Genomic DNA, 26,357 nt, shown 5'->3' with positions numbered 1-26,357 from the left:
GGCTGGGCTGGTAAGTGGAGTAAGAACAGCCTCATTTACACAAGGTATGCCTAGCCCTTGACCTATATAGCTAAAGACTAACCAAGCTCTGAGAGCTTGGAGTCACCATATCAATTGAAGGGAAGAAAGGACATTAATGGGAAGAGGATGTGGGGTTGTGGAACAATTATCCTGACAGTTCTGAGAGGAGACTGGCAGTCATCCCAGAGTACAGCCTACTATGTAGCACAGAGACTTGGGGCACTTGTGGTGACTTTCCTGGGTGCTAGCAGAACCTATGGAGCGATGATGCCAATAGTAGGGGGCAAATAGGGTGAAGGATACCTGCAACCACCTGCCATCCTAATGTAGCAGAGATGCACACAGAGTTGGGAGCGGGCAGCCAATGCAAGGACCTACACACAGAGCTCAAGTCCAAGGTCAAAGTACACCACTTAGTAGCTGTTTTAGTCATCTTTATCACTACTGTGACTAAAAGATTGACAGGAACAATTTTAGAGGAGGAAACCTTTATTTGGGGGCTCACAGTGTTAGAGGTCTCAGTCCACAGACAGCCGGCTCTACTCCTCAGGGTTCCAGAAGAGGCAGTAAATCATGGTAGAAGAGTATGGTGGAGGGAAGCAGCTCATATGATGATCAGGAAGCAGACAGTCTAACTCAGCTCACCAAATATATATACCCTAAAGGCACACCCCATGGACCCACCTTCTCCAGCCACACCTGACTAGCCTTTAGTTACTACTCAGTTAATCCCCATTAATTCACCGATTGGGTTAAGGCTCTCATAACCCAATCATTTCACCTCTGAATGTTCTTGCATTGTCTCACATATGAGCTTTTGGGGGACAATCAAATATCTAAACATTAACAGGAGCCCAATAATGTATGATCTGTGAAAAAAAAAACTACTCTGGCCAACAGGACTAGAGTAGTTCTGTGGGGTTACAGAACCCCATGATCACCCCATGGGAGTGAATCCTATGCTGGCCTAGGCTGATCCTAAGCTTGGTAGGTTTACTTAGGAAATGTCAAGGAAGATAATCCAAAGTGCAGGGCTCCCTGGAGCCTAATCAGGGGCAGTGGCCCAGACCACTCAGGTCTATGGGTGGTACTGCGCTGAGGCACAGCAAGAATGGGTGCCTAAAAGAAATCTGAACATAGTGTTAGAGCTCAGAAGAGAAATCTGGAAGTCTGATTGGAATCATAAACATACAGAGACCATCAAAAGCAGAAGATTGGACAAAATCATCTAGAGAAAAGGACCAGAAGAACTAAGACAGAAATCAGAGCTGCTCAAAGGACAGGGGGAGGAAAAGAGCCTGAAAAAAGACTTGAGGGGTATCATAGAGGTAACTTATTGAAGGTTTCAAGAACAAAGGTGTGATCAGCAATGTTCTTGCTGAGAAGTCTTGTAGGAGGCTTCCAACTGCAACTGGCTTCATTGACGTGCAGGTGGAGGGGCAACCTTTACAAGTTCAATTTTAGGTGAGTGTTAGGAACAGAAGCCCAGTGGGAATGAGGAGGGAATGGGGACACCTTGCTGCATAAGTTGGGATGTAAAGAATCATAGAGAACTGCATAGGATGAGGAGTTGAAGCAGGGCTTTTTATTGACTCATCCACTGGCTGAAAACTGATCCCCAGGGGCTAAGGTGGTGAGTTGGGAACTCCTTTGTCAACATGTCCCGAACTAAAGGTTCTGAGAGGTACCAGAGACTACTGGCAGCATCAGCTACAAACCAGTACAGTGGCTGAAATCCTGTACCCCCTCAATGTGTGCCAATTACTGCCTACATCTCATAGGATTGGTTCAGCAGCCATGTGACAGAGAATCCAAAATAACAATGGCTTACACAAGAGAGAAGTGAATTTCAGGAAAGGTCAGGAAATCTGAGGTGATCTGCCCACATCTGGTGTGGCACCTCCAAGATCATTAGGGAGGCAAGATGTTTCTAGGTTGTTACTCTTCCAAACTCAACAAATGACTCCCACCTCATGTTTGACAACTGCATGTGCACAGAACACAGGAAGGGGGTACACCTGCCTTCAAGGGCCCTCCTGAAATAGATAAATGACTTCTGTTTGTGTTCTATGGGCCAGAACCCTAATCACTGCCATACCTAGTGTCAAGGGAGACTGGAAATGGAGGTTATTTTTTTAAAATGTGGGTGTGGCTATATGTCTTGCTAAAAATTCAGGGTTTATTATGAAGAAAAAAATTGAACCAGGCAAGGTTGATGCACAGCTGTAATCCCAGCTACTCAGGAGGCTGAGGCAGGAGGATTGAAAGTTCAAGGCCAGTCTGGGCAATTTACTAAGACCCTATCTCAAAATAAAAAGTATTTGGGGATGTAGCTTAGTGGTAGAGCACTTACCTACCATGTGGAAGACCCTGGGTTAAAAACAAAAAAAAGAAGAATGTTCATATATGAATACATGACAGATATAATTCCACCTCATATAAAACTACAAGAGTGGGAAGTGGGGCTGGGGTTGTAGCTCAGTGGTTGAGTGCTTGCCTCCTATGTGTGGGACCCTGAGTTCAATCCTCAGTACCATATAAATAAATAAAATAAAAACACTGTGTCCATCTACAAATAAGAAAAAAAAAGAATGGAAAGTTATACTCCATGTACGTATAATGTGTCAAAATACATTCTACTATCATGTATATCTATTTAAAATTTTTTTCAGTTGTAGATGGACACAATACCTTTATTTTATTTATTTTTATGTGATGCTGAGGATCAAACACAGTGCCTCACACATGCTAGGCAAGCTCTCAACCACTGAGCCACAATTGCAGCCCCTATCACATATATCTAAAAAGAACAAATTAAAAAAAAAAAAAAGAGAGAAGGAAAAGAATGAAATTAGAGAAGTAAAGTGGGGGTAGTGCGTAGGGCCAGAAGCTTCTCCCAAAGTCAATACTGCTGTGGTTTTCATTAGTATCACCCCAGTATAAGACATGGGCCCAAAGTTCAGTGATTGAGCCAGAAGTAACTCTGGGACACCAAGCAGGTCAACAACATCTGAAGTGGCCTAGTAGGAAACTTTGCTGAATGGGCCTCTCCACCGGCAGATGCTGGCAGATTGCTCCCAAGTAATTTAACTGCTCAGTGCATGTGAAGAGGAACATTGACTCTTGCATAGTCTTTGTCCCTGTAAAGCTTCAACCTTCCCTATCCTGGATGTAGGGGCCCGAGCCTACTGACAGTTTTATAGATGACTTACTTTACTAGCTTTTAAATTTTTATTTTTATTTTTTTAGCCAGTGTTTCACTATGTTGCCCTGGCTGGCCTAGAACTCCTGGGCTCAAGCAATCTTCCTACTTCAACCTCCCAAATGGCTGGGACAATAGGAATGTACCACCATGCCTGGTCCTCTACCACCTTTTGCTCCTATCCCCAGGGTAAAACCTTCTTGGTCTGCCTGCTCCTGCCCATCTCTCCATCCACATCTCCCTAAATTGTCTTGTGCTCTAGCCCCTTCCAATTCTGTACACTTGATGAGTCTGGTTCTGGTCTATCACACTTTACTGTCATTCAGAGATATACATGATTGAATGAACTGTGCTAATAATTTCACATACATGATCTCTCTTATAGCTTGGGGGTTCTTAAATATCCCCCAAAGGTTCATATGCTAAAGGCTTTGTTGACAGCCTCTGGAAGTATTGGGAGATAGTTGAACTTTTAGGATGTGGTACCTAGTGGAAGGAACTTAGGTTGTTGGGGGTATGCCCTTGAAGGAGATATTGGGACCCCCAGTCAGTCTCTCTTTCACTTACCCACCACCATGAGGTGAACAAACTTCCTCCTCCAGTGCTTTCACCGTGATGTACTGTGCTGCCACAGGCCCAAAGCAACAGGGCTAAGCAACCATGGACTGACACCTCTGAAACTGTGAGTCAAAATGAACTTTTCCTTCTTTTAAGTTGTTTATCTCAGGTATTTGCCACAGTGATGGGGAGCTAACTAACAGTCTCTTTCAGTTTCTATCATTGCTGGTCTTCTTACTATACCCCTCATGAGACAGGCTTTACAAACGGGCGGCCTCATGTATTTCCTGTTTACTGCTGTATTCCCAGCATCTAGCACAGTGTGCCACCTTCACAGAGCCCTGGCTCCAGCCAGTTGGCATATAATAAGTGGTTCTTACATTGAATTTGCATGTTGCATAAAAATGAAGCAAGATGTTATTAAGCATAGTCACTTTCCCCATTTTATGACTAATTTTTCCTGAGCAGCGGTGACCACAGAAAGGAAAATGGTTCACTAGACTCCCTTTAAAGGACATCTCTTTCCTGGATCTTTGAGATTGATGTTGGTTTTTGGAGTGATAATGAACCTTATGCAAAACCTTCTTCTGAGAGCCATGTTCACACAGTTGGAGGGTGTGGTGGTGCTGAGTAATGTCTCCCTGACAACGGGGACTGGGGACAGTAGAGGGAGATCTTCATGTCTGAAGGCAGGGATCTGGGAGAAGGAATGAGTTACAGTTTGGATCTGAATGTCCTCCAAAAGCTCATGTGTTGAAAGCATGGTCCCCAAAGTACCAAGGTTCAGAAGTGGGGCTTTTAGGAAATGGTTGGATCATGAGAGCTCTGAACTCATCAGTGGATTAGTCTACTTGAATTAACTCCTTGATAGCTGAATGGACTACTAGAAGGTGAGAAATAGTTGGAAGAGGTCATTGGGGGCATGCCCTGGAATAGTTTATCTTCTCCCTGGTTCCTTCCTCTCCTCTCCCCCACTCTCTGCTTCTGGGATGCCATAAATTGAGCAACTTTCTCCACCACACTCTTCAGCCATGATGTTCTGCCTTGCTTCAGGCCCAGAACAGGGGAACTGGCTGACTGTGAACTGAGACCTCGGAAACAATGAGCCAAAACAGACTTCCTCCTCCAAGTTGTTAACGGCAATGCAAAGTTGACTAACAAAGGAGTGTGTGCACAGACCCCCTTTTTAACTTAAGATCTTCTATTTTCCATCAGAGAAATGATAAATTATAAAATAGTTATTTATTTTTTTCTAATTCAACCCCTAGCCCACGTAAATGACCAGCTATTTCCAAGTCTGGATTTGAATTCTTCCATCATGAGACTCTCCAGGACCTTCAAATGACTAGTCCTGTTGGAGTAATGGAATTTTGTGCTACCTGCATGTGGTTAGAAATAACATTTCTACAGCAATTTGACATGAAATACAGATGACACTTGACCTCTGAAAGTGCTTTCAAGTCTGATGTCACACAAACTTTTTCAGCCCAACTTGCTTCCCCTCCTATTTCACTCTGTTCCTTTAGTTGTATTTGGGTAGTTTGGGAGAACAGGGAGAGGAAGGGTGAGATGGCAAAAGACTGCAGCCATCTGTTTGGAGTTAATGCTAGGAGCTCTCTTATCTTTCAGAGAACTGGAAAATCCCTAGGGAAATAAGTAATACATGGACTAAGAAATCTCTATTAGCCTTTTTTGGTAAGGAAATACAAAGGGAATTTTCCAGTGTCCCCCATCTGACCTTTGTGTCCCCAATTGATATCATTGGTCATCTCAATTGATATCATTGGTCTGGAGATTTACTCCGTGGTTTTAGGGAAACATTTCAAAAATACTTCTTAGGGCTGGGGATGTAGCTCAGTGGTAGAGTGCTTGCCTGGCTTGTGTAAGACCCTGGTTTCAATCCCCAGCAACCCCCCCCCCACACACACACACACAAATCATACCTAGTATTATAATCATATTTCATAAAATTTGAAAACAGCAAAAGACATTGCATTTTGATTATGTTTTCAGTGCTAAGGATCGAATCCAGGGCCTTGTGCATGCTAGACAAGCTCTTTACCACTGACCCAAATTCCCAGCACTCCAAATGCACCTTTTTTTCTTCAAATGTATTTGGGCAAGGGGACCAGTTGGAGGGTGACTCAGTGGCATAGTGCTTGCCTAGTATGTGTGAGGCCCTGGGCTTAATCCAGCACTGCCATACAAACAAACAAACAAACAAAACCCTCCCCCCCAAAACCATCTGTTTTGCCCTTTTGTCTTCTGCCATGTAAGGACACAGCTTTCATGCTTTCTGGAGGATGCAGCAACATCATCTAGGAAGGAAACATAAGATCCCTCAACAGACACTGTACCTGTCAGTGTCTTGATTTTGGACTTCTCAGTCTCACAATCTATGAGAAACAAGTTTCTGTTGGTTATAAATTACCTACTATCAGGTCTTTTGTTATAGCAGCACAAACAGAATAAGACAAATAACTTTTTTTTTTTTTTTTTACTTATATGACCCATGTTATGGTTTGGATCTAGAATATCCTCCAAAAGCTCATGTGTTGAAGGCTTTCCCCAAAGCAGCAATGTCCAAAGGTAGGGTTTTTAGGAAATGACTAGATCAAGAGGACTCCAACCTCATCTGTGGATTAATCCATGGATAGCTAAATGGACTACTGGGACTACTGGGAGGTGACAGAAAACTGTAGGTCATTGGGCCATGCCCATGGGGACTACTTCTTGTCCCTGGCCCCATTTCCACCCTCTCTCTGCTTCCTGGCTGCCATGAGCTGAGAAGCTTTCCTTTACCATGCCCTTCTGTCTTGATATTTTGCTTTACGTCAGGCCCAAAGCAATGGAGCTGGCTAAACAAGGACTAAAACCTCTGAAACTGGGCTAAAATTAATCTTTTCTCCTCTACATTGTTCATATCAGGTATTTTGGTCACAGTGATGAAAAGCTGACTAACACAACCCACAATAAAGGAAACTCTAGATTTGGAATCTAACTTGGCAAGATAATATTCAGAAGATTACAATTGTGTCACTTAACAATGGGAATATGTTTTAAGAAATGTATTGTTAGATGATGGCATTATTGTGAGAACATCATAAATCATACTTTCACAAACCTAGGTGGTAGTTGAGGTCAATCATTTGACATGGTATATCATCCTTAAGAGAAGGAAAATAGACACCTTATCCCTGGAATGCCATTCTAGTTCCCAAAAACCTAACCAGGTGGAGGGAACAAAGAGAGCAGGCCTGAGTCAGGAATGCCTAGATAAACTAGAAGGTCACTGACTTTGTTTCATGTATGCTGGGAACTAGGGAAAGCTAATGTTATCTGTAAAAGGTACTTTTTGCATCTACACCAGCCCAGTTGCTCCCTGGGATGCTGGTCATATAAATAAACCAAGCAAGTGAATGCTGATGATGTCACCTCTTCTGCAGCCTAACACAAACGCTCTTCTCAACTCTCAGTGGCCACTGGCATGGAAATGGACACTGTAAAAAGGATACATGTCATTTATCTGGCAGGCTGCCACTGAACAAATGAAAGAGAAGGCACTGCTTAGCAGAGCATAGTGAGTGACAGAGATGCTATCTGTTCAGCCTGTTGCCACTGGACCTTTTCTGTAAGCATTTCTCCGTAATGCTCCATATACCATGTCCAAGTATTTCTTTGGCGTCTCAGCAATCTAGCCCACCGCTCTGGTACAACTGGGCTATGGACTTGACACATGGCCTCTTGATGCAATCAAGAGATGCAGTTAAAGACAAGATATATAAGGTTACTTACTGCTGTAATAAGATGGAGTATTATTTTGTGACTTTGTGTGTGTGTTGCAGGGGGTACCTGGGATTTAACCCAGGGATACTCTATCATTGAACTACACCCCCAGCCCTTTCTTTCTATTTTGAGACAGGGTCTCACTAAGTTCCATATATATGGAACTTATATATGTGTATATATATATATATATACACACACACATACATACCATTCTATCCTTGTTCCTCATTTTGAGAGGTATGCTTTCAACATTCACCATTATTGATGTGTGCTACAGTTTTTTAATTAATTAACTTATATTTATTTTTTGTCATTGTTGCTGCTGGGAATCAAACCTAGGGTCTCACCATGCTATGCAAGACCTTTTTTTTTGTACCAGGGATTGAACCCAGGGACACTTAACCACTGAGTTACACCCCTAACTCCTTTTTATTTTTTAAATTTTGAGACAGGGTCTTGGTAAGTTGCTTAGGGACTCGCTAAATTGTTGAGGCTGGCTTCGAACATGAGATCCTCTGCCTCAGCCTCCTGAGTCCCTGGGATTACATGCCTGGTGCTATGCAAGACTTTATCATTGACCTGTACTCCTTGCCCAAGTTCCCTGGCGTTCAGTTTTATAAATAAAACCCCTGTCCTGCCTACCCTCAGGATTGGATGGAAACTCAAACGAACAAACTGGTAGAATCACTTGGCAAAGTAGTGCATTATTCACACATAAGGGGGTTGTTGTTTATTGCTACCAAGATTGGTAGGGGCAATATGGAATAACGAATCGCTTGAAATTTGAAAATAACGGAATTTAGATCCACTCCCAGCCACCACTATCACCTTGTATTTGTTACTTTATCCATCTTTTTCACATAAGACAGGCAAAGTACTTGGCATATAATAAAAGCTCAGTGAAGTTTTGCCATTACTAAAAGAGATAAGGTGTGAAAAGCATTTAAAACTCCATAAATGGAAGCAGTAAATCCTTCCTGGGTTCGAGACTCCGAGGTCCCAAAGTACTTCCACATCACACTGCCCAGGTTCACATGCGGTGGGGTAGGACAGACGGCTGCATAGATACATCCTTGAATACCCATCCTTGGGCTTCCATGGAGCGCCAAGATGCACACAACGTTCTTAAATTTGGTGAGAAATGGCAAAATGACCGGAAATGGACAAACCTGGCCATTAACGTTTGCTTGAAGGCTCCAGCTCCCACTTCTGGGACCAGTAACTCGACCAGGAGAGTTGGTGCTGGAGCAGGGGACTCAGCCGGTTGCGGGTAACGTGTGCGTACCCCACTACAGTCGCGAGGAGGCGCTCGTCCCACTTCTTGCCTGCATGAGTCCTGTTTCGCGCACGCGTGATTCCTTTCCTCCAGCCCCGCCCACTCCCTCCCAGCCAGTTACGTTCGACCAGTCAATTCGTGCGGCCTTTTCCACGCATTTTCTGACGTAGCGAGCTGCGGCGGGGAGCGCAGAGGAAGTCCAGCTCGCTTACTGCTGGAGGAGGGAGGGGTGAGAGGAAAAGCGGAGCCGGAAGTGGGATCAGTCAGCCTAACTCCCCGGCGCCAGCGAAACACGAAGGAGAAGGCGCCGGTCGGGCGGGTGTGGCCTCTGGAGGCGGAGGGCGCTGTGATTGGTTGTCGACTGTGACGACGGCGACTATTGGCCCCTGAGTGCGGAGCGAGGTGAGAATGGGTGGCAGCCGTTGAAATTCAAAAGTGGCGGGTGTGGCGCGGGGCTGCTAGCCACCAGAGCCCCTAGCGTGCGTGCTCTGTGTCGCTAGCGACCGCGAGAACACGGGTCCCGCTAATCCCGGCGCACTGTCCTCTTCCATTGCACTCCCTGGAGTGCGTGGGGCAGAGGTGGACATGGAGTCGCAGGTGAGTAGAAGTGGAGCGCTCCTTTGGCTGGGATGAAAAGCAACAGGCGGCCACCCTGATGCTGCCACGCCCGCGGCACCCGGCCGGCCTCGATTATGCCTGCCTGGAGGACAGAGATCCGTGCGGCCCCGCGACAGTGGAACGGGCAAAGGGGGCAGTGGAGACCGCAGGGAGCAGCCCCAGGAGATCGCTGTCCCCAGCTTCCAGTCTTGGCGGCCGGTCTCCCATTCATACCTCTAGGATTTCCTGTTTCGAATTCTCAGTCTCGTTTCCGCCTCTCCATTCTTAGGATTGCAGTGTATAAGAAGGGAGAGTTCTGAGATGACCTCTGCCTCTGGGGAAATGGTGTCTGAGGGACAAATCCTGCTGTTGGATTTTGTGTTGTCATTCTGCTTCGAGGTGTAGAAACGGGAGAGAAGGAATGGAGTAATCTGGACCGAAGAACTCCATCGTCCCTGTTTACCTAAATTTTGCCGAGATTCCAGCCCAGTGGGACCGGTTAACTTTAACTCCTTCTCTTATCGGTGCCACAACCATTTACAGCACGCCTCTCAGTGGCAATATGTGTATGTATGTGACAGTGTGTACTGACCTCTGGTGCCAGGAAAGTTCTCCTGTCTGAGTCCTTTGTTTAGTATACTTTGACGTTTATATTTACCCAAAGTCAGGATTTAACCTGAAGAGATTTCTTTGTGTCTTGACAACCAAAGAGCAGTACAGTGTGATGTGACTGAAAAATAGTAAAAGCCCCTCAGATCTGTTCTCCAAATATTTCCTGAGCACCTACTTTGTGTCAGGCACAGTTGTAGGCACTTAGGATAGCAGTGAATAGCACAAATTCCAGCCTTCCTGCCATGCAAGAGTTCTTGAGTTCAATTCGCCCCAGCAAAGAAAAGAAATCCCAGCCATCATGAAGCTGCCCTTCTATGAGAAGACAAGCAGAAAATGTAGTAGAGTATTAGAGTGATCTCAGGAAGCCCCACTGAAAGTTTAGAGTTAATTAAAGACCTGAAGAAGATATTGAGAGTTGATATTGAGAAAATCTATCAGAGCAGAGTCCCTGACAAGGAAGCCAGTGTGACTGGAATCAAGTGAGCAAGTGCGAAAGTTGTGGGACTGTAAGTTAGGTAATGAGGATTAGGACTGCTGATCAAGTTTACTTCTGTAGGAACCAATGTGAGCACTTTGAGTTTTGCTTTTCGTAAGATTCATTGGATGGTTTTAAGCAGAGAGATGAGATCTGTCTTACATTTTAAGAGGATCAGTCTGCATTATGGAGATTAGGCTGTAAAGGGGGCAAGGATGGAAACAAGATCTGTTAGTGTGACAGATTTTCCCAACCTTGACTTATTGACAGTTTACTGTGAGTGTGGGGGTGCTTCCCGTACATTTTTGATGCTTAGCACCCCAGGACTCCACCCACTGGATGCTAATAGCAACTCCCTCCTAGTCATGACAGTCTAAAATGTCTTTAGTCACTGTTAAATGTCATCTGGAAGTGGGGGCTAAAACTATCTCCTGTTGAGAACCACTGGAGTATGATAATCCAGGGTGGTAGCAGTGGAAGAAGTAATAACAAGTGGTTGGGAGGTACCAGGGATTGAACCTAGGGGCACTTAGCCACTGAGCCACATCCCCAGCCGTTCTTATTTATTTTTTGCGGTGCAGGGGATTGAACCCAGGGACTTGTGCTTCCGAGGCAAGCACTTTACCAACTGAGCTCTATCCCCAGCCCATCATTTATTATTTTGAGACAGGGTCTCACTAAGTTGCTTAGGGCCTAGCTAAGTTGTTGAGGCTGACTTTGAATTTGTAGTCCTCCTGCCTCAGCCTCCTGAGCCACTGGGCTTACAGGCATGCACCACCACACATGGCTGTGTGGTTGGATGGATGGATAGATAAATAGATAGATATTTTTTGAATTTTTTTTAGTTGTAGATGGACACAATATTTCTATTTTATTTACTTATTTTTATGTAGTGCGGAGGATCAAACCTTACACATGTGAGGCAAGTGATGCACCACTGACCTACAACTCCAGCCCCTGGATATATTTTGAGGATTGAATTAGTTATGCTTTGTGGACAAATCAGATGTGTTATGTAAAAGAAAGAAAGAACTCTGGACTTTTTGGCCTGATCAACTGAATGATGGAGTTATATCAACTGATATGGAGAAAACTACAAGAGAAACAAATTTGATTGGGTGGTTGTATATCTAAAGGTCAGTTAGTAAACTTTTTTGGGGGGGGAATACTTGGGATTGGAGCAGGGGACACTTTACCTCTGAGCTACATCCCCCAGGTCTTTTCATATTTTGAGACAAGGTCTCCCTAAGTTGCAAGGCTGGCCTCAAAATTCAATCCTCCTGCCTTAGCCTCAGTGAGGTTATAGGTGTGTGCCACACCACACCTGTCTAGTTGTTAAATTTCTAAGTGAAGTTGAAGAGTCAGTTTTATGTTGAGTTCAGAAATGAAGTATGGGCTGGAGATGGAAATTTGGGAACTCTCAGCATATCAGTGGTATTTGAAGCCATGGGAGTGGATGATAATTACAGACAGAGCATAGACAGTCATTAATGTTTAGAAAGATGAGAGTGACCTATTTTGTGAGTTAGGAAAACCAAGGAAGGGTGGTCTCTTGGAAGATAAATGAAGAAAGTTACTGGTGTATTTGAGGACAGTGGTTTTGATGGAATGGTAGAATGATTGAAATGGGTTTAGAACATAACTTGGACAAAGTTCTTTAACTAATACTTTTTATTTTTTGTAGTTGTAGATAGACAGCATATCTTTATTTATTTTATGTGATGCTAATGTTCAAACCCAGTGCTTCGAACATGTGCTAGGCATGTGCTAGGCATGTTCTCTACTATTGTGCTACAGCCCCAGCCCAACACAATACTTTTTTTTTTTTTTTGCAGTGCTGGGGATCGAACCCAGGGCCTTAGTACTTGCAAAGCACTCTACCAACTGAGCTGTATCCCCAGCCCCTACACAATACTTTTGAGTAGTTTTGCAGCAAAGAGCAGCAAGGAAAAGGGTAATTAGCTAACTGGGAGAGCATAGTCAAGAGACTTTTTTAGGTTGGAAAGCATAATGTTTGTGTTTTATACTGATTGGATTGCTCTATTAGAGTGTGAAAAACTGATGGTGCAAAGGGGAGAAGGAAAGGGTCTCTGGAGCAGTGTTCCTGAGCTGGTGAGGAAGTGTGGGATCTGCATGTGAAGGAAGGGGTTGCCTTAGGAGCAGACATCCCTCTGTGATCTTGTGGTGAAGTGGATTTAAGAGGCGTTGAATGAATGTCTGTTCTTATAAAAAGAAAGTGCTTATCCTTCTTATTCTGGAAAGTTGAGGATCATAGCATTATAGATCAGAGAAAAATAAAATACTGGCTGGGGAGATAACTCAGTCGGTAAAGTGCTTGCCTTGCAATCACAAGGCCCTGGGTTCGATTCCCAGCACCAAAAAAAAAAAAAATACTGAATTATGAATAAACAAATCTTTAAACATCTTCTTTTCTTCCCTTCTTTCTTCCTTTTGGTTCTAGGGAATCAAACCCAGGGCCTCACACATGCTAGATTAGTGCTCTACCACTGTTCATTCCCTGAATACATTTTCTGAATCCAAGGAACTAGGTCCATAGTAGATCTACAATGGTAGTGTAGAGAGGAGGAAGGCACACATAGTGTTTGATGTTGGAATATTTAAAAAGAAAATTGGTTTTCATACTATATTTGATTACACTAAATTAAAATAAGCATTCTATGTGTGCATTTCTACAGCTGTTTGGGAAAAAATGGTTTGGATATATCACCATTTAAGTATTCCTTCATTGGTAGACATTTAATTCCTTCAAAAATCATAGAGTCTTAACCATGTAGCAGACATTGTAGTAGGGCCTGTGGTTAGTTATGAACAAAATAGACAAGTTCTTATGGTATTCATGATCTAATGTAGTGAAAGACAATAAATAAACCAAAACCAAATTGAACCCAGGGTACACTACCACTGAGCTACATCCCCACCCTTTTCGGTTTTATTTTTTAGACAGGGTCTCACTAAGTTGCTGAACTTAGAATGCTCATATCTCAGCCTCAGCTGGGATTACAGGTATGCCACCACCATGTTCAGTTTGAATATACCTCATTGTATCACAGGTAGCTCAAGCTCCCTTTCCCCAAACTCAATGTAACATCCTTTAAAATACTACTCTTTCCCCTCAGACATGGTGGTGTGCAGACAGGAGGATTCCAAGTTCAAGGTCAGCTTTGGCAAGGTAGTGAGACCCTGTCTCAAAATAAAAAAAAAATGAAAAGGGTTGGGGATGTAGTTCAGTGGTAGAGTGCCCTTGGGCTTAATCCCCAGTACCACAAAAATAGAAAAGGGAAAAAAAATGAATAAATCCAGCCTTGGAGGTACTCTTGGATTTCTGTAATATTTCTTACTATAGTATGTGAATCTGTAATGATTTTTTTTTTGTCAGTGTTGGGAATATAACACGTTAGATAAGTGCTCTGCCACTGAATTATACCACAGCCCTACTGATTTTAGAATTAAATAATAACCAAAATAGCCCTTTCTCCTGTGATGTGGATGATGGACCTGCAGTAGGCCCCTGGGAGTTAGCCTGGACTCCTTTACCTTCCTCCCTGCCTGTGCTCTTTTCCAAGCCAGTTCCTAGTTAGACCAGTAATTGATTTCACATGTTTCAGTCCCTCTTCTTCATCCCCACTGCCCAACTTTATATCTGGTAAGTGAAATTCTCTCATGTCCAGAATAGTAAGGGTCATCTATGTCCTTGGGAGAATTGAGAACATAGATCATTTTCTATAGTTTAATTCTTGCAATGCCCCAGTTGGGAAAGTCTGCCTTAGAGAGTAAGCTCTGGAAAGGCATGGACTTGCTGTTCTTTACTCTCAGCCCAGCACCTAGAGCAATATCTGACATCAGCAAAGCAGATGTCCTACAAATCTCTGGATGAATGATACAGTTTCTCCTGTTTGTGATACCTTTCTTCACATTGCTCACAGTTCACTTTTTTTTTTCTTTTTTCTTTTTTAATACAAATGTAGTCATTCTCTTCTAAATAAAAATTATCAGGCTCCCTCCTCCCTTCAGGGTCCAGATTCCTTTATATGCCAGATTGACCACCACAATCTTCCCTTCTGCCTTTGTTGTTATCTGCTCACTTTCTTTGTACAACCCACGTGTTCAGCTGAGTAGAACAAGTTGTCATTTATGCATACACCCTCCTCCCTCTCTACCTGGAATGTTTGTCCTTGGCCTGAGCTCATCAAGCCAACTCTTTCTTATCCTAAAGACTCTACCTAAAAATATCTTATAGAATAGTTGTCTTAGGACTGGGGTTGTGGCTCAGTGGTGGAGCACTTGTCTAGCACATGTGAGGCACTGGGTTCAATCCTCAGTACCACATAAAAATAAGTAAATAAAATAAAGGTATTGTGTCCATCTACAACTAAAAAAAAAAAAAAAAGTTCTCTTATACTTTTCTCCATCTAATTAGGATGCCCACCCCTTTCTCCAGCCTGGTTTTAGTACTGAAATTCCTCTGTCCCAAGAAACCCCTTAGTTCCTAGTAAACCAAAATGATTGGTTACCCTGGATGTGAGCAGCCATGGACCTCAAGGAGAGGATCTCTCTTTTCCCACTGCCCCCTACATCATACTTTGTTTTTCTTTAAATAGTTGTAGATGGACACAATACCTCTATTTTATACCTCTATTTTATTTATTTATTTTTATGTGGTGCTGAGGATCGAACCCAGTGCCTCGCACCTGAGGGGCAAGCGCTCTACCACTGAGTTACAACCCCAGCTCCCTACATCATACTTTATGGTCTCTAAATTGGTCATGGTACTTCCTTGTCTTCCCCATGCAAGTTGGTATACTTACAACTCAAACTTTTTTATCTGTTTTTTTTATTTGGTATCAGGGATTGAACCCAGTGTTTATCCACTGAGCCACACCTCCAGCCCTTTTTATTTTTATTTTGAGACAGGGTCTCACTAAATTGCTTAGGCTGGCTTTTAAAAATTAGGTGGCTCTTCCCAGCATGCAGAGATATAGACTAAACTTCTTAACCTGGTGCCCCAGATTTATAGGGCAGCATGGTCCAAGAGTTAAACTTATGTCCTCCAGAATCAGACTGTATTCTAAGTCTGTTTTCCCTTTCTGTGCCTTCCTTCCATCATCTGTAAAACTAATAATTGGCACTAACAACTAATTAGTGCTACTAACTAATAATAGCCCCTCAATAGGCTGCTATGAAGATAGAGTTTATGCAGATAAAGCATTTAAAACAGTGCTTGATAAATCCTGTCTGCCTGCTTCTTTCAACCAGTCTTCAATCTTCTCTGTCTTCCATTCTCTGTCCTTTATTTGTGATCTCAACCCCAGCAAAAAGGACCTGTTGATTTTCGGCCACACCATGAGTGTATTTGAGTTTTGCCTTCTAAAAGAAATGTCATTTCTTTTTGCTTGTTTCATTCTGCCATAAAAGTTACATCTGTCCAGCTTTTCCTTTAGATTGTTCCCACTTTTATTATGTCATGCTCCATAATATTTGGCTGGCTCAAAATCTGAGTCCAGCATTTGGCACAGGTGGTACTCAGTTAATGCTTACTAATGATGACATTGGGAATTGAGGCTGGGGGTCAACAGGGGGAGTTCATAGGGCATTTGTATTCCTGGGTATTATTATCTTAAAAATCACTTTTTCTAGCAGAGGTCCCCCTTATTGGAAGTGAAGAGGAACATAGAGCTGAAGACACCACTGGTCAAAGGCCTTTCCCGATTGCCTCTCCCAGGAAGTAGGCTCAAGAGGGGACCTGACCAGATGGAAGATGTGTTGGAACCTGCAAAGGTGAGCTGGGCGTGGAGAGCTGTGCATGTATATATGTGTGAGTGAGGTTGCGTGTGTGTGTGTGTGTGTGTGTGTGTGTATGAGAGCAAGAGAGTAAAAACCAATAAGGGAAGGTGACTATGGACCCTGTCCTTACCTTTCTCCAGAAACGGACACGAGGTGTGGGCGCAACAACCAAAATTGACACATCCCGCTCCAGAGCACCGCCCATCACCACAGTACCACAGACACAAGGCCATACTGCAGGTGGGCTCTAGGCGTGAACAGGACCCAGGGACATAGACATGCAGTGCTTATTTACTCATGCTTTTCTTTTCTTCTTTCAATTTTAATCTATTTTGAGTAGGTAGTAACATTTCACTTGGTTCAAAATTCCAAAAGCATAAAGACTGTTATACAGTAAAGTTTCCTCCATATCTTTCTTCTCTAGCTACCCAGTTTACTTTTCCTGGGGCAACTGCATGTCCTAGGGATATTCTGTGGGTATATAAGCAAATACGGACATCACCTTCGTTTTTTTCACATGAATAATAGCATACTTTACATATGGTTTCCTTGCTCTGTTCTTTTCACTTGTCTCACTCCAACTTGTGTCTTGGCATGGTGAGTAATTTCTGGTCCTAGGAGGGGTGTCAACAGGAGCTGGTCATACTTATGGGATGAGAGAAACTATCTTTGATATTTAGAAAATGCATCTCCCCTGCTTCTGGCTCAGCCAGTAGATGATCATTACACTTTTTCCTCTCCCTTCTCTGGTCAGTTCAAAAAGGTCCCAAGAAGACAGGACCCCGTTGTTCCACAGCTATTACTGCAGGTAATTGCGCTTAAGAGCTGGGGCTGAGAAGGGATTTGGGGTATATGTTAAGGGAAAAAGGTGGAGGTGGAAGGACATTGGTTCTATAATTCTTTTGTCAACATCCAATTCTCTAGTGTTGAAGAATCAGAAACCAGTCCCTTCTGTTCCTGCCCAGAAACCTGGCTGTAAGTGACAAACATTGGGTGAAAGACTGGGATAGGGAAGAAAAGGTGGTGTGGTGAGTGCCCAGAAAAATCCCTTTCTGGAGGGGAAGGGCATTAGGTGTGGAAGCCCTGAAGACCAGAAGGGAGGAAGAGTAGAGCCAAGATTCCACTGACCTTTGTTCTTTCTGTGCCCATGTTAGCAACAGCTGCTCCTCCCATGGTGGGAGGAAAGAAACCCAGCAAACGTCCTCCCTGGGACTTAAAGGGTCAGTTATGTGACCTAAATGCAGAGCTGAAACGATGCCGGGAGAAGACTCAAACATTGGACCAAGAGAACCAGCAGCTGCGGGAACAACTTAAAGAGTCCCAACAGCAGGCTAAGGCCTTGGGGACAGAACGCAGTACTCTAGAAGGGGAGTTGACTAGGGTACGTGCCCAGGCTGAGCAGGGCCAAGAGCAGCTTGGGAATCTGAGTACCCGGGTCCTGGAGCTGGAAGAACGACTGGGCACACAGGAAGGTTTAGTGCAAGTCCTCCAGAAAGAACAGTTGGAATTGCAGGAAGAGCGGAGGGGGCTGACAACCCGATTGGAGGAGCAAGAGGTAAGGCAGGGCTCTTCAAGTGCATCCTTCCTTGCAGAGGTCATGTTCTCTCTCCCTTCCCTTGAAGTTCCCTTGAAGTCTCTTTGGGCTTGGAACTCCTGAACCCACCTATCTCAGCACTATACCTCTGTCCTCTAACCCAGTCCACTTTTTTTTTTTTTTAGTTGTAGATGGACAGTATGCCTTTATTTTATTTGTTTATTTTTATGTGGTGCTAAGGATCAAACCCAGTGCCTCACACATGCTAGGCAAGCGCTCTGCCACTGAGCTATAGTCCCAGCCCCCAAGTCCACTTCTGACTATTGCTTTCTGCCCCCACTTTTCTTATGTCTCCTTGTAGCTCACGTGGATCGGTGTCTTTCCCTAGTTCTCTATGTCCCTCTTTTTCTTCAGTTCTTCATCTTGATTGCAAATTTCTATAGTGCTCTCTCTCCCTCTTCCCGTGTCCATTGAACTCCTTGGTGAACTCCAACTAGATTGAATTACTTGCAGTTTCCCAAATAACTCAACTCTCATTTCTGGCACTTTGCATATAAACTTTTCTCATTTTTTTTCTTGGTACCAAGGATTGAACCCAGGAGCACTTAACCACTGAGCCACATCCCCAGCCCAACACTTTCCTCTTTCTGGAAAATTCTTTCTGTACTCCAGCTTTCCCTTGGTTCACTCTTATAGTTTTGGCTATCAGCCTAGATACCTTCTTGGTGCCCTTCTTAGATAGTCCCGTAGCACTTCCTATCCTAGTATTATGATTCCCTCTTTTTCTTTTTCTCTCCTTTCCTTGTACTATGATTCCCTCTTTTCTTTTCCCATTCTCCTTTCTTCTTACATAGTAGAAAATCATTCTCCCACTGATCTGCATCCCCAGCCCCTGATTCCCTATGTTCTTATATCTCTTTCTTTACCAAACTGAGATATCAAGGGCCAGGGACCCCACCTACACACACACACACACACACACACACACCCCATTCCATATTTGTTACATGACTTGTTTTTATTTCTGGTTGCATCTCACCCTGTGTGTCTGTTCCATTTTGGGCAGAGGAGGCTACAGGCATCAGAAGCAGCTCTGTCAAGCAGCCAAGCAAAGGTGGCATCTCTGCAGCAGGAAGCTGCAGCCCAGGCAGCCTTACTGGCTGAGCGAGGAGACCGTCTCCATGGGTTAGAGATGGAACGCCGGCGGTTGCACAACCAGCTGCAGGAACTGAAGGGCAATATCCGGGTATTCTGCCGGGTTCGCCCTGTCCTTGCAGGGGAGCCCACCCCATCCCCTGGCTTCCTCCTGTTTCCTTCTGGCCCTGGTGGGCCCACTGATCCTCCAACTCGCCTTAGCCTCTTCCGGTCTGATGATCGGCGTGCAACCCTGAGTGGGGCACCAGCCTCCACTACCCGCCACGACTTCTCCTTTGACCGGGTATTCCCACCAGGAAGTAGGCAGGATGAAGTGTTTGAGGAGATCGCCATGCTTGTCCAGTCTGCCCTGGATGGCTACCCAGTATGCATCTTTGCCTATGGTCAGACAGGCAGTGGCAAGACCTTTACAATGGAGGGTGGGCCTGGGGGAGACCCCCAGTTGGAGGGGCTGATCCCTCGGGCCCTGCGGCATCTCTTCTCTGTGGCCCAGGATCTGAATGGCCAGGGCTGGACTTACAGCTTTGTGGCAAGCTACGTAGAGATCTATAATGAGACTGTTCGAGACCTGCTAGCCACTGGGACCCGGAAGGGCCAAGGGGGCGAATGTGAGATTCGTCGGGCAGGACCAGGGAGTGAGGAGCTTACTGTCACCAATGCCCGATATGTCCCTGTCTCCTGTGAGAAAGAGGTTTGTACCTATGGGAACTGGAACTGGAGAATGGGGAAGAGTGGGCAGGGTGCTGCAGATGGAGCCGGAGAAAATTGAAAGATAAAATGTGAGTTGTGGAGATGGGCTGGTCAGCTGTAAGGGAGACAGACATGCCTTACCAATCAGGGAGTAGAGAGGAAGGGGCAAGAGTCACCTAGCTCCTGCTGATTGCATCTCAGGTTTATTCCTGCTGTGTGTCTTGCTCAGTTCATTGTAGCCATGCTGGCCTCCTGGCTGTTCTTCAAGCCGTCATAATCCTGTTTCAGAGCCTTTGCCTGAACGCTCCTTCTTTGGAGATCTTAAGGCAGTAGGCCATCTGGACTTTCCACCCACCTTCACACAACTTTTAAAAAAAATTTTTTTTTAGTTGTAGCTGGATGCAATACCTTTATTTAATTAATTAATTTATTTTTATGTGGTGCTGAGGATTGAACCCAGTGCCTCATACCACTGAGCTACAACCCCAGCCCCTTCATACAACTTCTTGTTCTATGGTTTTGCTCCTTAGCATTCTCAAAACATATGGTATATTTTATTTATTTTGTCTATTCATTGAGTAAAAGGAAAAACTTCAGGATATCAGGGGCTGACATTCATTGCCACACCTGACAGTATCATGTGCTGACTTCCTATATGCCTTTGCCTCTTGCTGTTCCCTGTACCCAGGTGGAGACCCTGCTTCATCTGGCCCGTCAGAATCGGGCTGTGGCCCGTACTGCCCAGAATGAGCGATCTTCACGCAGCCACAGTGTGTTCCAGCTGCAGATCTCTGGAGAGCATGCTGCCCGAGGTCTACAATGTGTTGCTCCCCTCAACCTTGTGGACTTGGCTGGGAGTGAGCGGCTAGACCCTGGCTTAGCCCTTGGTCCAGGGGAGCGGGATCGTCTTCGGGAAACACAGGCCATTAATAGCAGCCTGTCCACACTGGGGCTGGTCATCATGGCCCTGAGCAACAAGGTGGGAATGGGAACAGGGCCAGGTGAGACTTGGGGAACCAGTTGGGATGGGGCATGCAGAACACTGCCCTGTCCTAACAGCCAGTTCCCTTTCTCCACTACCAACCCTCTAGGAGTCTCATGTGCCTTACCGGAATAGCAAGCTCACGTACCTGCTACAGAACTCTCTGGGTGGCAGCGCTAAGATGTGAGTGAAAGGGGCAGCTAGAAGGGATCTGGTAGGAACTATGATGAAATTGAGGTGATGGATAAGGGAGAACAGTGGAAGCCTATCAGCCTCTACTGACCACTGATGCTGGTTGGGTCTCTTATCTTTCCACAGGCTCATGTTTGTGAACATTTCCCCTCTAGAAGAGAATGTCTCCGAGTCCCTCAACTCTCTACGCTTTGCCTCCAAGGTGCGATTACCACCAAGCCCAGGCCCTGTCAGGACCCCTGGCTGGTTGTAGGCATCTCCATTCCAACCTCTTCTTCTGTCTGCTTGAGAGGTGGAGACATTTATCAAAAAAATTGGCTTACATTTGCCAGGCATCTAGCAAAACACTACCTACCTGTTTTTTTTTTCGGGGGGAGGCGGGTACTGTGGGTTGAACCCAGGGGCACTTAATCATTGAGCCACATCCCCAGCCTTTTTTATTTTGAGATAGAGTCTCACTAAGTTGCTTAGGGACTCACTAAGTTGCTGAGGCTGTCTTTGAATGTTCAATCTTCCTGCCTCAGCCTCTTGAGTCACTGGGATTACAGGTATGTACCTCTGTGCCCTGCTTGCATTGATCTTTTAAAAATAGGTGACTAGGGGCTGGGGTTGGGGCTCAGTGGTAGAGTGCTTGCCTGGCATGTGTGAAGCCTGGGTTCAGTTGAATCCCTGTCACTGCAGAAAATTGAAACAAAAACCAAATAGGTGACTAAGTGGTCAAAACTATTATGTTACGAAAACAACTATACACATGTTCTTATTGCCCTATGTGTGTATATAATTTTGCACCTCATTTGTAATATTCCTCATCAGCACCATCAGCACTTGGGGATCATAGCTTTATTTTTAGGTCTGCCTAGGATTCCACTTAGTGGATATACCAAAATTTATCCACCAGTTCCCTCTACTGGACACTTGGATTGTTTCCACTCACTTTCTATTATGAACAAGGCCACAATGACTAACCTTGAAAACATGTCATTTTGTGTTTTTTCAGTTTCATTTAACTAAGGAAATATTGTCTGAAATGAAATTGCTGGAACAAAGGAGATATACTGATTTTTCAGAGCATTCCAAATAGTGTGAACTCAGTCTCCACATCCCACAAGGGTCAATCAGCCCAGTGGCCATGAACTCTCAAGGAGGCTTAGTGCTCCTGTTAAAGTTAAGCAAGTCAGGGCTGGGGAGATAGCTCAGTTGGTAGAGTGCTCCCCTTGCAAGCACTAAGGCCCTGAGTTCAATCCCCAGCACTACAAAAAAAAAAAAAAAAAAAAAAAAACAAAGTTAAGAAAGTCAAGGAGTTTCTGTTTTAGGAGGTAAAAAAATAAAAAAAAAAATCTTCCCCCTGAATCTAGAGCCCTTCAGTGAGTTTTTGGCATTATCTGTGGTCTTGATCGTTTCTCCCCTTCTGGTGTGCTTGGGCTTCGCCCCATGCAGTACCGGCTTTCTACCATAGAATAGTCAGCTGTCTCAGCACCTGCACCAGCTTTGGTCATCCCCTGATATATTTAGCAAGTTTAATTAAAAAGGCAGTGTGTTTGTTTTTAACTATTTATGTATTTTATTTTTATTTTGGTGTTGGAGATTGAAGCTAGGGCCTCCTACATACTAAATACATGCTCTACCCAAGAGTTATACCCCCCACCTTTTAATTAGTTATATCAACATATCAACATCAACATGTAACAACATGAACCTTTTTTTTTTTTGATAAGAGGGATTGAACCTGGGGGAGCTTAACCACTGAGGCACATCCTCAGACCTTTTTATTTTGAGAGAGTCTTGCCAAGGGCTGAGTTGCTGGGATTATAGGCATCTGTGCCTGACCAACATGAACATTTTTTTTTTTAAATCTTTTATTTTAGTTGTTGGTGAACACACAATACCTTTTATTTTTATGTGGTACTGAGAGATCGAACCCAGGGCCTCCCCCATTCTAGGTGAGCCCTCTATTGCTGAGCCCAACCCCAGCCCCATGAACTTCTTAATATCCCCTGATAACTAGTTAAGTTTCATCTAGTTGCCTCGGTTAAGTTTCACCTAATTGCATTAGTTTTGTTCAAAATAGGATCCAAGCACGGGCTGCTCATTCCATTAGGTGGAATTATCAAGTATATTTTAGTCTGCAACAGACTCTCTCCTCACTTTTATACCATTTGTTAAAGAAGTAGAACAATTTGTCCTACTGAATGTACCATATTCTGAATTTGAACTGGTTGCTTCCTCTTTCCCTCTTACTTTTTGTTATCTGGTAGTTGTTTCATTAGATTTGAAATTCTGGTTAAATTTCTTGGCAAGAAAACTTTTAGGGAGTGAGGACTGGAGATTGAACCCAGGAGTGTTTAACCACTGAGACATGTCCCTAGCCCTTTTTTAAATTTTGAAATGGGATCTCGCCGAGTTGCTTAGGGTCTTCTTATGTTGCCAAGGCTGGATTTGAACTTTGGCAAAAAACTTAATAGATGGTACAGTGTGTGTGTGTGTGTATATATATATATATATATATATATATATTTTTTTTTTTTTTTTTTTTTGGTCATATCAGAAAGCACCTAATATCTAGGTTTTTTTTTTTAATTATATAAATATTATTATATTTGAGCCAGATACAGTGGCACATGCCTGTAATCCCAGTGGCTTGGGTGGCTGAGGCAGGAGGATTGCAATTTCAGTGCCAGCCTTATCAACTTAGCAAAGGCCCTAAGCAACTTAGCAAGACCCTGTCTCTAAATGAAATATAAAAAAGGGCTGGAGATGGTTTTCAGTGGTTAAGCACCCTTGGGTTCAATACTTGGCACAAAAAAATATATGTATATAGATTTGGGTGTTATTAACCTAATCCATCCATTTAAAAAAAAACAATCCAACATTCTCACATAGTGATTATCACTAGATCCATTATTTTTAAAGAGGGTTTTAAAATGTCAATTTCCTAATTTTCTCAGTTCTATATTAATCATAATTCTATGAAGAATATTCCCTTGCCATCTACAGGCATTACCTCAGATATTGTAGGTTTGGCTCCAGAATACTAAAATAAAGCAAATGTTGCAATAATGCAAGTCACATGAACTTTTTGTTTCCCAGTGTATATAAAAGGTATGTTTACACTATATTGTAGTTTATTAAGTGTGCAATAGCATTGTGTCTTTTTTAAAAATTATTTTAGTTGTAGATGGACACATACCTTTATTTATTTTTGTGTGGTGTTGAGGATCAAACCCAGTGCCTCACACATGCTAGACAAGCATTCTACCACTAAGCTACAACCGCAGTCCTGTATTATGTCTTTTTAAATTATACATACCTTAACTGAAAAATGTTAAACAGTGCTAATGATCATCTGAGCTATTAGAAAAATTGACTCCAATAGAGTTGCTCAGTGCAGAGTTGCCATAAACCTTTAATTTGTTAGAAAGCCAATTATCTGCAAAGTGCAATAAAGTGCAATCAAATGAGATATGCCTTTATTTGCTCAGAAAATCAGTCCATAATGGAAAAGAAAGTTAGATGCTGAATTCTTTATTGATTTTCAGTATTGAGTTGATATCTAGCAACTCCAAAGGTGACTGTTAAGGTTTTTATTGGGGGTTCAGATAATAATTTTACAGGTACTTATATATTTGAAGTCTGTTCTATTTAGTTGTTTTTCTTTCTGATGCTCATATTGCCCCATCTTTGGCAATATGAGACCCTGCAAATTGACTCCTGTGTCCTTCATTTTTGGGGCAGTGCTGGGGATGGAACCCAGAGCCTTGCCCATGCTAGGCAAATGCTCTACCACTGAGCTACACCCCTAGTCCTCCTGTCCTTTAAAAAAGGGATCATAACAATCTTTGTTCCAGATTCATCTTGTTTATTTCCTCCTATGTTAGGATGATGTATTTTTTTATATATATACATATACATATACATATATATATATATATATATATATATATTTGTTTGTTTTTTAGTTGATGGAACTTTATTTCATTTATTTATTCATATGTGGTGCTGAGAATTGAACCTAGTGCCTCACACATGCTAGGCAAGTGCTCTAACACTGAGCCACAATCCCAGCCCAGGATGATCCATTTTCTAAGGAGCACTAGTTCTTTTTTTTGGTGTGTCAGGGGGTTACTGGGGATTAAACTCAGGGGTACTCCACAATTGAGCCACATCCCCAGCCCTGTTTTGTATTTTATTTAGAGACAGGGTCTCACTGAGTTGCTTGGTGTCTTGAAGTTGCTGAGGCATTTTGAATTCTTGATCCTTTTGTCTCAGCCTCCTGAGTCGCTGGGATTATAGGCATGCACCACCACGCTCTGCTTTATATATATATATGATGGACACAATACCTTTATTTATATGTGGTGCTGAGGATCGAACCCAGTGCCTCACCCGTGCTAGGCAAGTGCTCTACTACTGAGCCACAACCCCAACCCAGTGCCTTAGTTCTTAACAAGGGTTTTTAATCTTTTGTCTAGGTTATGTTTTATAGTAGGAGGGTTTGGATGTCTGTAGTCCAGGCTGTTGCTGGAAATGGAAGCATTCTCTCTGTTCATATCTTCATGTGGAACTCTATCTCTTTTTGGGCCTTTTCACCTTCAGACTTAGTGGGCATAGAAGGAACCATAAGTGGGACTAGCATGAACCTGTCTTCAGAGCCCTTATTTCAGTATTTCCTGTGGGCAACCCTAGCATGGGGTGAGGGGTACTAGAAGAAATTGTTCTCCTTGCTCTGTAATTTTTTTTATCCTGTCTAATCTTTCATCCCCAGGTGAACCAGTGTGTTATTGGTACTGCCCAGGCCAACAAGAAATGAAGATGGATCCAGATCCTATTTGTGTGTGTGCACGTGTATATGTTTTTGTGTGTTGGGAGTGGGAAATACCTTATTGGGTGGAGGGCACTATGTACCCCAGCTTATCAAATAAAGAACAGTTGTTGCTTTTTAAATAAAGGTTTTATTAGCAGTTGGCAGAGGAGGAAGGCATTTTTCAAATCTGTAAAGATAGGAGCTTGTGAATTGTCCATTCTGCTGTGTTGGTGTGGTTTGTTTTGTTCTGTAGTACTGGTGATTGAACATAGGGCTCTTTCATGCTAGGTAAGCTTATCACTGAGCCCTTTTTATTTTGACAGTGCCTTACTAAATTGCCCAGGCTGGCTTCAAATTTGCAGTCTCCTGCCTCAGCTTTTCAAATCAGTAGGATTACAGGCTTACGCCCTCATACTCAGCGCGACTGTGTTTAGGAGGGCCATGACTTTGGCTTTTCTCCTATTTCTTTCTTGTCGAACATTTTCCCCTCTCAAAATGCCCCTCCCTGTCGATCGCAACAGAAAGCTATGCCCATAGCTACCCACACCCCTTCCACCCTCGCCTAAGTTTCCCCTTCTCGCTGGTCACCCGACCCCCAAGTAGGAACGCTCAGTGGGTGGATGTGGAAAGGTGGGAATCTAAGGCTTGAGGCGTGGCCGATGCGCACTACC

General features: G+C 43.7%; 1 protein-coding gene across 3 annotated transcripts; it reads left to right on the top strand.

Annotated features, from left to right (window-relative positions):
• The first annotated feature begins 9,030 nt into the window (after window positions 1–9,030).
• Kifc1 (kinesin family member C1) lies at window positions 9,031–25,847 on the top strand. Of its 3 annotated transcripts, none has more exons than XM_047558468.1 (11): window positions 9,031–9,248; window positions 16,189–16,326; window positions 16,473–16,572; window positions 17,087–17,140; window positions 17,257–17,307; window positions 17,487–17,887; window positions 18,933–19,712; window positions 20,400–20,690; window positions 20,803–20,876; window positions 21,012–21,087; window positions 25,648–25,847. In XM_047558468.1, exons 2-11 carry the CDS (start codon window positions 16,300–16,302, stop codon window positions 25,690–25,692), a joined length of 1,899 nt encoding a protein of 632 aa, XP_047414424.1. In that variant the 5' UTR covers window positions 9,031–9,248; window positions 16,189–16,299; the 3' UTR covers window positions 25,693–25,847. The 3 variants fall into 3 exon arrangements, with proteins under 3 accessions (XP_047414424.1, XP_047414423.1, XP_047414422.1); XM_047558467.1 differs by lacking the exon at window positions 9,031–9,248 and adding an exon at window positions 9,255–9,443; XM_047558466.1 differs by lacking the exon at window positions 9,031–9,248 and adding an exon at window positions 9,255–9,443 and having other exon boundaries at window positions 16,186–16,326.
• The last annotated feature ends 510 nt before the right edge of the window (window positions 25,848–26,357 follow it).

This window comes from Sciurus carolinensis, chromosome 7, assembly GCF_902686445.1.
Source record: "Sciurus carolinensis chromosome 7, mSciCar1.2, whole genome shotgun sequence".
Classification (NCBI taxonomy): Eukaryota; Metazoa; Chordata; class Mammalia; order Rodentia; family Sciuridae; genus Sciurus; species Sciurus carolinensis.
The sequence above is the reverse complement of the archived record's forward strand: the minus strand, read 5'-3'. Positions and strand labels throughout refer to the sequence as shown.